This window comes from Rattus norvegicus, chromosome 11, assembly GCF_021556685.1.
Source record: "Rattus norvegicus strain SHRSP/BbbUtx chromosome 11, alternate assembly SHRSP_T2T, whole genome shotgun sequence".
Taxonomy (NCBI): Eukaryota; Metazoa; Chordata; class Mammalia; order Rodentia; family Muridae; genus Rattus; species Rattus norvegicus.
The window spans coordinates 97,763,482-97,778,803 of NC_141544.1; the positions used below are offsets into that span (position 1 = coordinate 97,763,482).

Consider the following 15,322-nt stretch of genomic DNA (forward strand, 5'->3'; position numbering starts at 1 on the left):
TCTTGGTTTTGGCCAAAGCCTGTCCAGGGGCCACAGCCGATGGGCTGTTCAGGGCAAGGCCCATTCTACTCACCGAGTCTGCCCAGTATGGGTGATTGGCCTGTTGTCGTAAAGAGCCCTTCAGGTCAAAGTTCTCGGGATAGTGTGTGGTTTCTGTCCGTGGGTAGCTGATGTAGCCCTGTGTGTATAATCTCTCAGCTACTTGCATGGCATGCTGTGGTCCCATACCTGCCAAAAATAGGAGGCTAAGGGGTCTGGAAGGTGGCTAGGGCTCACCCACAGATGACTCTTAGTGGTTACTGCCAAGGCTCAGAGGTACTGGCTGGCTGGGCATCTGGAACACAGCCTGTCTAAAACTGAGGTCCTTTATCTGAAAAGGTGGGCCCAGTGGGAAACACTGCTCACTGCTCCACAGTGCTACTTTACAGCATTCACAGCAGTGCTGACGACATCCAGTGGCAAGCAGGCCTTTGGTGGCTGGGCCTATTAGGACTCTACACTGCAGGATCGGTCCTCTTCCTCTCTCACCTGTGAGAGCACTGAGTAGCACTTGGCTACTGACCATTGATGGCACTGTTGTATCAAGGACCAACTAGCTCTGAGGATAATGCTTTAGGATACACCTTTCAAAGAGCACCAGTTTTCGGCTATCTCTTGTGACAGCTAGCTAAGGAAGCAGTGCTCAGGAGTCCTATACTAGGATTTAAAGAAAACTCGCATGAGGCTTAAGACTGCCACCTGCAAGCTTCGAGCATCACAGCACGGAAGGGCTTGGTTCGGGTTATAATACTGGCCCTGCCCTGTGCCAGTCTCGAGACGCCTCTAGAGGTGATTTGAGAAGCGTTTCTACATACCCAGAGCTGAACTGGCCACACGCAACATCTCCACAGTGTTCAGAGCAAGTGGTCTCTGCTTGGCTTTTTCTTTCTTGCTTGTAGCCTCCACCTGGGGGCAGGAGAGATGGAGTGATAACTGGCAAGATAAACATAACAGAGGTGAAACGTGTGAACAAAGGTCTGAATTAGTTCATTGGCTGCCCTTCTGAAATTCACTTTCTCTGAATATTCAGAATTAGGAAAGGGGCAAAGGTGGAGTGGGGGCAGACAGTGCACACATCCTCTGTTTCTCTTGAAGGAAACAGAAAACATGGAGGACTGGAGAAGAACTGAAGGACTGTAGAGACAAATCCCACAGAAGTCAACATAGGCCAAGCCCCAGGGTGGGCTGTGTGCTGGGTGAGGGAAATGGCTGCTGGTGGCCTTTTGTGAGTGCTGCCACTGGGCCATAGCACTGTAAAGCTTTCCTACTTTTAAGGGGAGCTGCAAGGTGTGATCTCCATGGGAAAGCCCATAATTCTCCCACAGTGGTCATTTGGGGAGCTCCCCTCCCACTGCGGGTCAGCACACTCACAGAGAAGTTGACTGTTTTGCCTATTGCAAAACCAACCCAAACAGATCAGCTAGTCTCTTCCTTTACTAAACTTACAAAGACTGGTCACAACGACTCACAAAGAATGTCGCAACACATTCTGGATTTCAGGCCAACAAATATGGGTGCTGACACTGATAATATTTGTGTACAAGTGACACTGGAGGTTAGGTTCCCTTGGGGTGGGTCCTGACATCAGTTACCAATGTGAAATAGCCACACATGTGAGTCAGCAGAGCCTGAGCAAAAATGGCACCAAAGTGAGGTTTGAAAAGTGTAAATAGACAGAAGGCCAGGCAGAGGCTCAGTGATGGTTGGTTGTCACAGCTGTTGGATCTTGGCTGTGATGAATGTAGACCTGCTTCTATCCTGTCAGCCAGTTTTTGCTAAGCTGACCATCTTCCTAAGCACCAGGCAGGAGACCCTGACTCAGAGAAGCCCTGAGTAGGAGACACCACCATTGAAGTGTAAGAGTTGACTGAGTGTGGGATCTTAGAGCTATATCCTAGCTGTATGAACTCAGGCAAGTTTATGAATGTGCACATAGGTTCCTCTGCAGCTGGTGGCTTTGGATATTATAGAAGAGAAACATTTGTATGAAATGGAGTCCTGCCTAAGGAGACCTTGCACCTCAGTCTGTTGGAAGAACAATGGAAATGGCTCAGCAGTGGCTCAGGTGTGGCTAGCATGAGATAGTGCTTCACAGATGCTGCACTGCACAACTTGTTAAGAATGAATGTGTGAGGAAACCATTCATTTGTCTGAGAAGCCATTTGAGTTTCATAAAAGGCAGAAAGCATGGCCCAGGGTCACTGATTCTAGGGCATGCCCATCCAGGACAGAAGAGACAGATGTGGATGTAGAACGCATACCCAAGCTTCTTTTTCTAGCTTTGTCATGTTTAAAAACATCTGTGCAATCTCCCGGTCGAAAACTCTAACTCGGTCCCAGTCCAAAAGGAGTGACTCCTCTTTATCAGTATGAACCTGCAGGAAAGACAAAAGACAAGCACACTGCAGGGAAGAAAACCGAGACAGAGGACGCTGGGTTTAGTCCACAGATAAACAGCCTCACTGTAACAGCTCATAACTGTTGAGCTGTGGATCCCAAGCTGATACCTGACTTCCCATTGCTGAGCAGGCACTGAGGTTGGGCCCTTACGGAATATCTGAAGCTGTGCTTCCACTCTATCCCTGCTTATCAAGGTCTCCATACCCGCACAGTCCCCAACCTTGAAGGCGACCAGAGGAACTCTGTACTGGGTTTTAGACCTATTGTACATTAGGAGGTTTTATGTAAAAAAGCCCTAAAGATCTGTAAGGTTTGACAGCAGTCTTAACCCTGTGCTGAGCTTCCCCACTGAAGACCCCAATGGCTGACCTCACCTTTACCCCAAGAGGGAACTCCTACTTATCCACATTCAGTGTGTCCGGGAGCAGCCTAGCTTCACTGCTCCATGAAAGCTGGAGACTCTCCCTCCTGGGTGCCAGGACTTACAACTGTTTGGGACTGTAAGACACACTCGTGCTCTTAGCCTGGTGCCAACAAGGTGCTCATGATGAGGAGGAAAACTCTCAAGTCCACACCCAAACCCACAACAACAGAACAGGAATACAGAAGGGAAGAGAACCTTGGCCTGAAGTACCCAGTAGGTCTCTGGTTTGAAGGACTGGATTTTATCATGTCTTTCTACACAGAATCCCAGGGTTGGAGTCTGACAAGGCCCAAAGGAGATGAGAGAGCTGTCTAAGTCGCCATATTTTCCCTGGAAATACTTTGTTTGAAACCTAGAGGTTGGGAAAGACAGAAAAATGGATGAATAATTAGTTCTAGAAAAACCCCATGTAAACCTAGTCTGTGGATTTGGGGGAATATACGGAGAGGTCACACAAAGAGGCTGCTCCTCACTTTGAAGATAGCAACGGTGACAGAGTATGAAGTCATGAAAGAAGAACTATGCATGTGCACAGGATGGAGGACAGAGTGTGTCCCATGAATACTGTCCCCAGGGTCAGGATGGAGTGAGGACAGAGTGTGTCCCATGAATACTGTCCCCAGGACAGGTGTCCCCATGAATACTGTCCCCCAGTACACGAGAGTGCATACAAATAATCTGATTAGGAAATTGTGGCCTATGTGATGTGCATCTGAAGAATATATAAAATTTTCTTCAGGTTAAAAAAAATGGCATCTTTGGTAGCTCATGCAGGCTCTCAGGCCCTGGGAAAGGCAGTACCCTGGCTGTGTGCCTGTGGCGGGGAACAGCACCTAGTGAACGCACAGCCGATGCGCAGGTCTAGCTCCTGGCGGGCATCCACCGAGAGTGCCTCATTGTGGTCTGGCTCAGTCAGGCGGGTCATGGCATTGCAGATGTCCGTGTCTGTGATGGAACTGAACCTGGCCCGGAACACTGTCTTCTCACCATTGTGGGCATTATTCAGGACAGGCAGAACGGCATCAAGGACCTGGGAGGAAGAATACTGGCTGTGGCTAATCCCTGGCCCCTGCCTTTCACTCTTTATCCCCACTGCTGGGTGGGCCTTCCAGGGTTAACCTTTTCCCACCCCTATTAGGCCCTCCTCTATCCCTTTTCCCTTTTAGACATCTTGTCCCCCTACAAATTCCTTGCCTTCTGGCTGTCTTGCTGGTTGCACTCACTTCCAGATATGCAGCTACTCCTCAGCACACTTCCTCTTAGTGTTGCCTCAAGACTGCTACCCTTTCCCTTCTCATGAGTGTTCATCTGAACTAACCAGTGAATGCTGTACCCAGTACACAAATGACACCATGGTCCCAAATCCCTTCTCTTTGCTGGGAGTAGGGAGTGCTTGAATGGATTGGTAGAGCTTTCACACAATTGGAAAACCGACAAAGGAAAAGATAAAGTGACGAAGAATGGGAAGGCTACAGCAGGCTCTGTATGGGGGTGAGAGCCAGGTATACAAGTTCCTGGAATTGAGACTCACTAAGGCTATACGAGGGGAGGGAAGTCACCTGAGAAGCTGGGCCATGTAGTGGCAACATTATGAGAAAGCAGTGGCCCTATGAGCTGCTATTGTTTCTAGTACCAGAGGCAAAGGCCTTCTGAGGGGATACTCCTGTCGGGTGGAACAGAGAAAGGAGAGAAGAGGGTATCTGAGAAGGGACAGTACGGCATTTGCTAAGAGAGCTGCATGAGAATTCTGGTGCTCTGAATTCCTGTCTTACTAGAGCCACCTCCTGTACTTAAGTGTGACAAGTTGCAGGTTACAGCTAGGTTACAGGGACATAGAGGCAAGGGGCAGTGGCAGGGCCAGCAGGCACAGCCAGTATCATTAAAGTGTCATTAGAGGGCACATGGGAAACCTCCACCAGCTTCCCTGTGGCTGGGCTCCCCAGGATGACAGGGCAGAGGACATGTGAAGGTGGGAGATGAGACAGAGGCTAGAGAGATGGCTCAGTGGTTAAGAGCACCTGTTGCTTTTGCAGAGGACTCAGGCTTAAAACTACATGTAACTCCAGGTCTGGGAAATCTGATGCCCTTTTTTGACTGCCAAGGGCAAATATATACACCTAGGCAAAATAGTCATACGAATTAGCAAACTGCTGAGGAGATTAACTACAGGAACTCAAAGTCTACAACAGGCTAAGACAAACACTGAAAGTTCTGAAACTTGCACTCACCCAGAACAGTGCTTAAAAAAACACTGCTACTACAACTACTACTAACTGGGCTGTGTGCATGTGCCATGGTGTGAGTCAGGACAGTTCTCATGAGCTTACTCCTACCATGTGAGGCTCTGGGGACGGAACTCAGGGTGTCAGGGTTAGTGGGAATCACCTTCACTTGCAGAACCATCTTGTGGGCCCTAGTTATGTCTTAATCTTTTTTAAAAAAAGATCCATTTATTTCACGTTATGTGTATGAATGTTCTGTCTGTCTGTATGTGCCCAACGTGCATGCTTAGTGCCTTTAGAGAAGGGCATCAGATACCTTGGAAGTTACAGATGCTTGTAAACCTGTTTCCTTTGTAAGAGCAACAAGTGCTCTTAACCAATGAGCTGTTTCTCCAGCTCTAGGTCTATGAATTTAAAGTAGCTACAGATTTTCTGAAATCGAGGGGTTGGAGGAAGATGTTCTTTTAGCCCTATACTCCCTATGTTAGCTCTGACCAGGAAGGTGGGGAAAAGGTCTACAGGGAACCAGAGTGGGCCCCACACTCACCTCAAAGCAAATATTCTCGCCTTCCTTGTCACAGTCCAGCCACAGCACGACGTAGTCACAGCCTCTGCCCTCCACCTGCCACGAAGTACACACTGATAGTCATCCCTGTGACATTCCTCTCTGGGGACAGGAGATGGAACAAGGTACTGGACTTCTAGGATGAGGAGCTGAGCAAGAAGCTGCCTACAATGAGGCTGTCTTAGACTCGGTTTTGGTTCAGAACTATCATATCGTTAGATCAAAAATTTGTAATTACAATATGTCTATCCTTCTGCATGTGGTATGGTGCGAGTGCATGGGTGTGCAGGTGCATGGGTGTGCGAACTGATGTTTATATGCACATGAGGGCAGGCACAAGATAAGGCAAGGCCTGTGATGGGGCGGTGAAGAAGTAAAGCGAGCATAGTTTTGGAGAGAGGAGAAGGAGAAAAGAAGAACAAAATGGAGGCAGAGGATGACCCAGATCCGTGTGGTCTTAAATGGCCATAGGAAGTTATGAAAATCCTATAAGGATGTTTTACAGGAGGTTGTGAGTTTACTGATATAAATCTGATTGATAAATTATAAGCTTATTGAGTTTTGATTTTACTGGGTAGCTGGAAATGTGAGCAGAGTCTGCAGCAAGAGAGCCCCGAGATCGGCGGTCTCTGTATGGGACTGGTGTGGCAGCGACCTGCCTTGGGAATTAGATGGATAGCTGCTGCTGGGACTAGCCATGGTGGGGAGATCACCGCAGGGACAGAGTGTAGCAGGAGGTAGCATGGCATGGTGCTTGGTGTCTTGCTTCCTTTATTTAATATTTACAGCAACAGATGGTGAACCAATGTGTTAGGCAAGAATCCACTAACGATTTAGATTATAGCCTGAGAGTTAGAGTTTTATTTTCTAAGTGAGGGAGTGGTGGTGTGGAGAGGAGTCACATGGACTCAAGCACAGGACCCTTGAAACAAACACAGGGGGAGTCCTGCTCACAGACTCTAAGTCCCTGCTGTGAAAGAAAACAAGCTGCTCTGGGTCAGGGAGCCGAGTGTGGCTTAATTCAAAGACTGGTTTATTTGATTTTAGAATAGATTTATATACAGAGTTTGTTTGAATCACACGGGGATTTCTGACCATGATTTGGAACTAAGAGAGAAAAAATAGAAGTCTGTAGCACCAGGCAGAGTGCATAACAAATACATATTACAGAAGTTGCTGTGAGTGGAGGTCAGAGGCTCCAGGTAGAGAGCTTAGCAGACAGAGGTATAAGGACAATGCTCTAATAAGTCTTACAGGATACTCATACTCTCTCTAACGTGGGCTCCATAGGAATTTTGGGTTAAAATCTTGGTTTGGCAAGCTGCCTGCTTCTTATTAGCAGGTATTAATAGAAGTGTGATTAAACTTTTTATAGTTAAAGGAGAGAATACAGATTTTGCCCAAGTCATACAAGAATTCTGCCCATAGTTCACAACTAGTACAGGGAAAAATGCAATGGCTCCAAGCAGACAGCATAATGGATCAAAGCTGCCTGCTTCCTACAGGCAGGGATTAGTAAAGTTTACTTTAAGGATGGTATATTATAGTCAGCAGGAGGCTCATAATCTCTAACATGGGCTCCATGGGAATTTGGGTTGATTTCCTGGCATGACAGATTAGAGAGGCCTAAAAATAGGCTCATACAGTATTGTTTAGTTTAGTTCATTTATTTTAAATTGTTTTAATTTTCAAAATGGGTGTAATTTTGAGTTTTGTGATAATATTATTTCTCTGGAAGGGAATACAAGATACAAGCTTTTCTGGTTGCTGACTGAAGGACATGCTGACTTGGGAGAAAGGTTTTGTCTTTGTGTTTTTAGAAAAGGTGTTAGGCTCTGGACACCTTCCAGAGTGGGTCAGTGTGGATCAGATTTGATAGAGGGAGACCCCGTTAGAACTAGACTGAAGAGAATAAAACTACAACAAAGGGGAACAGAATTTCACCCTAACCAGTCTACACACCTACCCGACTGAGGCAATCCACACGGATGTCTCAATGACACTAAAACTTTGTGTTGAGATTTATATATCACAGAATGGACAGCTTTGGTGAGTCTCATGGTCAGACGTGCTGAACTGGCCTGCCTGAACTCCTGATCTCAGGGACCTTTGGCTGGATCCAGTCAGGACAGATAGCAGAGACTACAGTGATCATTGGTGTGGCTTCATAAGACATTTTCCCTACCCCCACCCCACTTCAAGATTTCTCAACGCCCACATTCAGCCTGAAGAAGTTGTGACAAGTCGGCGACCCAGTGTCCTGGACTTGGGGGCTGAGGGTAGTTGTTCTGAGGCTGTCTTTCTGGGAAATTTAGAAATGGTCATAATTTAACAGGCAGAAATTAGCTAGAATTGATTGCTGTAATCTCATTTGATAGAAATCCTTATATTTGTTACTAAGTTTAAGTTATAATCTCTTATATTGGTACAGAATTTAATACAAATTTAAGGTTTTCATTGGTATAAATTTCTTATTGGTATAAAATTGAGATTGATATTATTACTCTCATACAAACATTATGCTTATACAACACACCTAAGAATACAGGGCTCAGACCCAGTCCTACAACTGCTATTATACACTGATCTGAGATGATTAAATGTATGAGTTAAGGGCCAGATAACAAATTCATAGCTCTGAGTTTATGTTAGGATGTTTTCAAGATAATTTATTAGAAATAGCTAAGAGTAATTATCAGATAACAGTCCAGATTACTTTACATAGATGGTTTTTAAAAATGTCAGAAATCCACAAAATGTGACATTTAATGGTATTTATTCTTTTGTTGTTGAGACATATCTGCCTCTAGCAGCTTCCCTTTTGTGGGTTCAAAGAAGAAACTGAGCATCTCTATCTCTAGGTGAGACATTACATTGTGGCTAGGCAGCCACCGGGCAGACATTGCCTATTTCATCCACAGACAAAATACTGTCCAGAAAAGGACACACTATACAGAATAGTCGACTGAAAATCTCTGCCAAGTCAGAATAATCAGTTCTTCAAAATTCTGTTACAAATGTCTGTCAGAAGATCCTGGGCCAGAAGGCTGAAGACTGATGCTCTTTTGTGTTGCTAACAGGGGATTGTATAGGTAGGCAGTCGTCTCTTCAACTTGCCTCAGTCTGGGAAGTTGTGTTAGGCTTCCTATATTTTCAGATAGTAGTGGTCATTCTCAGATTTCTGACAGGGTTGAGGACTAATTATAGTCTCACAGCCTACCCAGGCTATTCAACATCGAGAATACATATTTAATTAGATAGTTTTCAGAGAGTCTACAAGCTAGCCAAGACATAACACACAGATTTTAAGCCTTTCATAAGCTAGTATAACAATGTACTATTTAATTAACAAAAATGATGGGTGTTAGGCTTATTTTATATTTTCTAAATTACAGAATGGTAACAGTTATGCTCAGCTTACATTTGAGAGAAAAGTCCTTTTTTTTTTTTGGTTCTTTTTTTCGGAGCTGGGGACCGAACCCAGGGCCTTGCGCTTTCTAGGCAAGTGCTCTACCACTGAGCTAAATCCCCAACCCCAGAAAAGTCCTTTTTTAATTAGACAGAAAGGGTGAAATGCAGATTGATGTCTACATGCAGGCGAGGGCAGGCACAAGATAGGACAAAGCTTGTGATTGGGCAGTGAAAAGGTAAAGTGGGTACAGAGTTTTGGAGAGAGGAGGAGAAAAGAAGAACCAAGACGGGTGTGCATGTGCATAAGCTTGTGGGGCCGAGGCCAGAGGACATTACTGGGTATCTTGCTCTACCAGTCCCTTTCTTATCCCCTAAGACGAGGTTTCTCACTGAACCTGGAGGTATGTGGTTGGCCAGCAAGCCCCAGCGATCCTCCTGTCTCTGCCTTCCACAGCACAGCACTGCCGTGGCTGCTAGGATCCAAACTCAGGTTCTTATTGCTTGTGCAGCAAGTGCTCTACCCACGGAGCCATCACGGAGTCGTCTCGTTAACCCTATAGTGAGTATTTTTAACTTTATTGTGTACAAAACACAGTGTGTGCTCCATAATTTTCAGAGGGAAATAAAAGATTAAGTGGGTTTACTGAAGGTTTTATTTTTTTACGTTGTTGTCCTCATCTCCTTCCACTGGCTCTCCTCCTCTCTTTATGACCTTAATGCCCTGACCTACGCATCGAAAGCTGAAACGACACAGTTCAGCATTAACAATGCTTGTTTTGGGTCATGTGGCTATACAGCTTTTCCTTTAAACTTGTCTTTATTTTCCAGTTTGTCTTTTTAATAAGACGTACATATTTATTTTAAAATTGGGGAAAACCCTTAACTGAGCCATTATAAAAGCAGAATGTCTGCTTTCCAGAACGGGTGTCAAGAGTGTCAGGGAAAGTGCCAGGCGGGCCAACAGAGTACTTTTAGAAATGACAGAAAGGGGCTGGAGAGATGGCTCAGTGGTTAAGAACACCCGACTGTTCTTCCAGAGGTCATGAGTTCAATTCCCAGCAACCACATGGTGGCTCACAACCATCTGTAAAGAGATCCGATGCCCTCTTCTGGTGTATCTGAAGACAGCTACAGTGTACTTATATATAATAAAATAAATCTTTAAAAAAAAAAAAGAAATGACAGAAAGATGGGTCAGTGGTTATTGGCCAGAGCCTTGATGTCTAAGACGTGGATGAGGGCTAAGATGTGGATGAGGGCACAAGTTATGGTGCAAAAGACAGCTGTGGCTACCTGTGACATGGGGACCTGGGAGGAGCCTCCCTTACCTGCAGGAACTTGACCATGTTCAGCTTGGGGTTTGCTTCCTTTTTCTCTGTTGGAGCTTGGCTGAATAACTCTGCAGGATCTACCTTATCCCACTTGTTGTACTTTCCTGGAAACAATATCCAAAGACACGAGTCACATGTCATGGCTTACAAAGGTCGGCCTCTGTGGTTGTCACAACTAGGAATATGGAAGGTGGGGTGCACCATGCAGGGATGGGGAAGGTGGGGTGCACCATGCAGGGATGGGGAAGGTGGGGTGCACCATGCAGGGATGGGGAAGGTGGGGTGCACCATGCAGGGATGGGGAAGGTGGGGTGCACCATGCAGGGATGGGGAAGGTGGGGTGCACCATGCAGGGATGGGGAAGGTGGGGTGCACCATGCAGGGATGGGGAAGGTGGGGTGCACCATGCAGGGATGGGGAAGGTGGGGTGCACCATGCAGGGATGGGGAAGGTGGGGTGCACCATGCAGGGATGGGGAAGGTGGGGTGCACCATGCAGGGATGGGGAAGGTGGGGTGCACCATGCAGGGATGGGGAAGGTGGGGTGTACCATGCAGGGATGGGGAAGGTGGGGTGCACCATGCAGGGATGGGGAAGGTGGGGTGCACCATGCAGGGATGGGGAAGGTGGGGTGCACCATGCAGGGATGGGGATGGGTAGCTTACCCAGATGTTAACCACTTCATGATCTGCTGGGAACAGGGTCTAACTGGACCCTGGGTAGTGTATGGTGTCCTTTCAACAGGACAGAGACAGGAGAATGGTTATCTTACCCAGAAAATCCAGTGTCATCACATGACCACAGACAGATGTCATCTTGAAGTGGACGGGCTGGCCAGCAAAGGTTCCTGTGTATTTGTGCACTGAACACGCCCCATTTAGCCCTTTGTGTGAGGACATGTTTCCTAGGGAGGCAAACCACACAGACAACTCTGAGACTGTAGACGCTGTGGGTCCCCGAGCCTACATGCTGACTCTCAGGGGACAAGAGTTATCCTTCTCCAGAGTAGCCACTGGTAACATTCCTTAGCTCCCTTGCAGATAACTAAGTCTTGGCTGACTTAATGGTGCTGAGGAACAGAAACATCTATAAAAAATCTCACAGAAACTCACATCAGTCCCATACTGGCTGGGAACTAGAAGCTGAGACTCCTGGGGTCTCATTATATTTCTGTTTTTCAATTTGAATGTTACCTTCATTTATTTAGATTATATAATGTTACCAGAAACCTAATTATTATATCCTACACTATGGTTCCTCAGCTGAACACTCTTGGTACTTGGAAATGAGAAGATGCCTTCTGGACCTGTCTGGACCTTTGGCGTGTGCATTCTCAGCTTAACAAGGGGGGCTCTTCCTCCAAGTGCTGGTGACAGGAGGTCAAGGTGGATGCCTGCCATCTCTGGATAGCCAGCCAGCATCCAAGCATCTTTCTAGTTAGAGGGCCTCCCTCCATGTATCACCTCAGTGGCAGAGTGGATCCTGATGGGCAAATCTTCCTCTACCTTTCTGGCTCTCAAGTCACTGGCCACTTGTGAGTGATATGAGATGTAGGGAATGTAACTGTAACCACATCCAGGGTTATATCACCAGCAGACTATAGTGATATCTAGTGTTGCAAAGCCCAAGACTTAGTCTCATTTACCTTCTTCCATGATTGTTTTTTTTTTTAAATGGATTTATTTATTATATATAAGTACACTGTAGCTGTCTTCAGACACACCAGAAGAGGGCATCAGATCTCATTACAGATGGTTGTGAGCCACCGTGTGGTTGCTGGGAATCGAACTCAGGACCTCTGGAAGAGCAGTCAGTGCTCTTAACCACTGAGCCATTTCTCCAGCCCTCCATGATTGTTTCTTATGCTCATGACCAATGCCCCTAACTGGATCAGCATGCTGACAACCACTGCACTTTCTACTACGTCATTGCTGTTCAGCTCTGGGACTTCCACATGTGGACATGGCATGTCATAGGAGATTTGCTACTAAGGTGCTTGTTGAAACCTGCCAATCCCAGCTGAACCCACCAGCTGTGGAGGCACACTTTGGAAAAAGAAATGACCAAAAACCCACAAGTCTGTGTTTACAGATGAAAGCAATCAAACAGCCTAGTGCTTGCTTTTTCCTACCTCGGGAGAGGATTTTGGCAATGGATTGTGCCAGGGATGGCTTTTCTGCTACCATGAGCACCGTCTTCATTCCTGCTCCAGGCTGTCAGGGCCCACAGACTGTGGCACCCAGAAGAGCAGCAATACAAAAGCTTAGAAATGTCTCCTCTGTAGTTCAACAGGACTGCCGATGCTGACTCCTAAGGGGAAGAAAGGCAGTATTTACTTCATCCCTCCATGCTCAGGGAACTCTGTGAAGAGGGGCAGAAGAAGGTATGCACTGGGGGAGGAAGTGCTGTGCTTCCTCGAAGGCAGCAAGTTTCTAAATGTGGTTAACAGTTTTGAGGAAAGGAGAAACATTTTCTTCAGTGGTGTAGCTACTGCTCGAGTGTCCAGGATCCTGTAAATAACCCAGCGGAACTCACCAGGCTACACACACACACAGAAAGTAGAGACCACAGTTAGGAAGAGGAAGGCACTCACAGAATGGGATGAAAAAGGCAGTCAGTGACGAATATAAAAATACATTATATTCACATATGAAAATGTCATGAGGAAACCCATTATTAGGTATAATTTGCTAATGACTGGGTTGACAGAAGGCTAAGTGAGGAGAACAAGGAATACACTTTCTTTCTTAGGTTGGTGATGGAGATGGAACCCAGAATGCTAAGTAAGTACTCTACTACTCAACTGTACTTAGCCCTATGGAAACAGAACCAATGAAAGCCAGGGCAAGAAAAAGAAAACCTGGGGAAATCGGAGCACATCTGCCTACGACCAACTGCTCAGGAAGTGGGAGTCTGACTCTATGTGGGAAAGCAGCAGTGACACTACGACTTCAGTTGGTGTTAAACTTGTGCCTAAAACATGATGGGACCTACAGACCTGGACTTATAGGCTGAGGCAGGGTATGGGTGCCCAAGCCCCTGGACCAGCTCTTGGAATACCTGTTTATAAATCATCTTTTGGAAGGGGAAATAGAACACAGTGTTGTGGAGAGACAAAGAGGAAACTAGAATAGAGGGATTAAGTAAGGAAGGGGATAGAGAAAAAGATAAAGGAAGGAATATGGGGAGGGACAACTGACACTAAGAGACATTTGAAAAGCTGTATGGAAACTTACTGCAGAAGCTTCCTAAAGTACAATCATACAGAAAAGGAATCTAAATCAAGTTACCAGATAATAGGCTCTGACAGGATCCCAACTAGACATCTTATGCTGCCAAGTTTTCAAACCTCCAGTGTTAGGAATGAGTAACAGCTTGACTGGGCCAAAGGAACACTATGGAAACCCCCAAACATCTCAGGCTTTTGTCAAGGCTACTGCTTGCTCTCCACTACCCAAAGTTAAGGTCCTATTACTGAAGAAAACACTTTATATGAATCAAACATGAAGAAGTTGAGCTGGTGCCAACTAGAGGTTTCACCCCTACAGATACACTCCTGGTATTGCAGAGTACCCTGTATGCTACTAGAGGAGAAAGGTAATTACCAGTATCTCTCAGCTATAATCCTTGCAACCTACGACACTTACACATTATATTGGTACAATAGTGGTACAAATGTTACAGGAGTAACCAAACACTTTCTGATAAGATTTAAGTCTTACTCCATGAGATGGAAGCCATCCCTGACACTGCTAAGGTAGCTGAGAACCTGATCTCAGACAGTACACAGGCCTATGGCAAACCCAAATACTATTGCTCTGCTACAGAAACACAGCAGTAAAATGACTCTTAACGACATTCTCCTATACCCAAAAATCAGAGCCTTGCTCAACAGTCATTAGAGAAGTTTCTCTTTGCAGTAGCTGGGATCTAACATAATTGGACAATGTGCAGAGAATAAGAATAAGAGACTCAGACCTAAATGGGACGTCTGTATTAAATCCCTCTCCTTAGGGCTTGGGAGTTATGTAGAAGAGAAAGCAAAAATATTTTAAGAGCCAGAGGTGATGGATGACTTCAAGAAAAGTGTCTTCCAGATATGACAGAACTGATGCACATGTGAACTCATAGGGACTGTGGTAGCATGCACAAGGTTTATACAGGTTTCAGCCAGATGAGGTCCCAGCACTGAGAGAAGGATGTGGACAGGGGCTCCCACTCCTAACCAAGAAGCTATCTGTGATTGATATCTACTTGCAATGGAAAGATTAGTTTTCTACCAGAGTCTCAATGTGTATATTAACCACACCTCAGGGAAGGCACTATGCCCAGGAGTAGTTGGCCAATCCCAAATGAACCAACAGTATCTTTGTAGTCTTTTTTATCTCATTTTGCAATGTTTGGGCATTTTTGGTTTTATTGATATTTTGCTTATTTACTTTGTATGGTTGTGTGTATGTGTTGCAAAGTTGGGTGGGCAGAGATGTAGGGAAGAATTGAGGGAGGGGAAAACATGATCAAAATATATGAAAAAAATTTTTTTTTACTAAAAATGTTAAAAAACAAACAAAGAAACTAAATCCTAAGGGGGGTGGGGGATGGGGGGAACCAACCCTATTTGGGAACTTGGAAAATAGAGGTCAGAGAGTCAACAGTTTAAGGTCACTGTCTATTAGGGAACTCAGGGCCAGCCTGGAATATGTGAGATTCTATCTCAAAATAGTCCCCACTCCTCTAAAGAAAGAAAGAAAGAAAGAAAGGAAGGAAGGAAGGAAGGAGGAAGGAAAAAAGGAAAGAAGGAAGGAAGGGAGGAAAAGAAAGACGTGAGTCCATTTGGAGCCTCTGCCTGTGCTCCCTGACTGTTAAAATACTGTTTGGTGACCCCCTCTTCTTTCTGTTGCTGGCCTAGGAAGTCAAGTTCTTGCATGGAG

General features: G+C 45.7%; 1 protein-coding gene across 33 annotated transcripts in view; it reads right to left on the bottom strand.

The window, feature by feature from the left end:
• Top3b (DNA topoisomerase III beta) overlaps positions 1 to 15,322 on the bottom strand; it is a 28,241-nt gene that overhangs the window by 6,261 nt on the left and 6,658 nt on the right. For all 33 annotated transcript variants that reach the window (XR_015632624.1, XR_015632617.1, XR_015632625.1 and 30 more), the window contains 9 exon segments: positions 12,523 to 12,701; positions 11,164 to 11,295; positions 10,390 to 10,496; positions 5,633 to 5,707; positions 3,697 to 3,893; positions 3,059 to 3,215; positions 2,301 to 2,414; positions 855 to 945; positions 74 to 228 (listed from right to left, as the gene is read on the bottom strand). Coding sequence is in view for 14 of the 33 variants with exons in the window: in NM_001105861.1 (NP_001099331.1) it covers positions 74 to 228; positions 855 to 945; positions 2,301 to 2,414; positions 3,059 to 3,215; positions 3,697 to 3,893; positions 5,633 to 5,707; positions 10,390 to 10,496; positions 11,164 to 11,295; positions 12,523 to 12,592 (1,098 nt within the window). In the remaining 19 variants the exon portion in view is untranslated.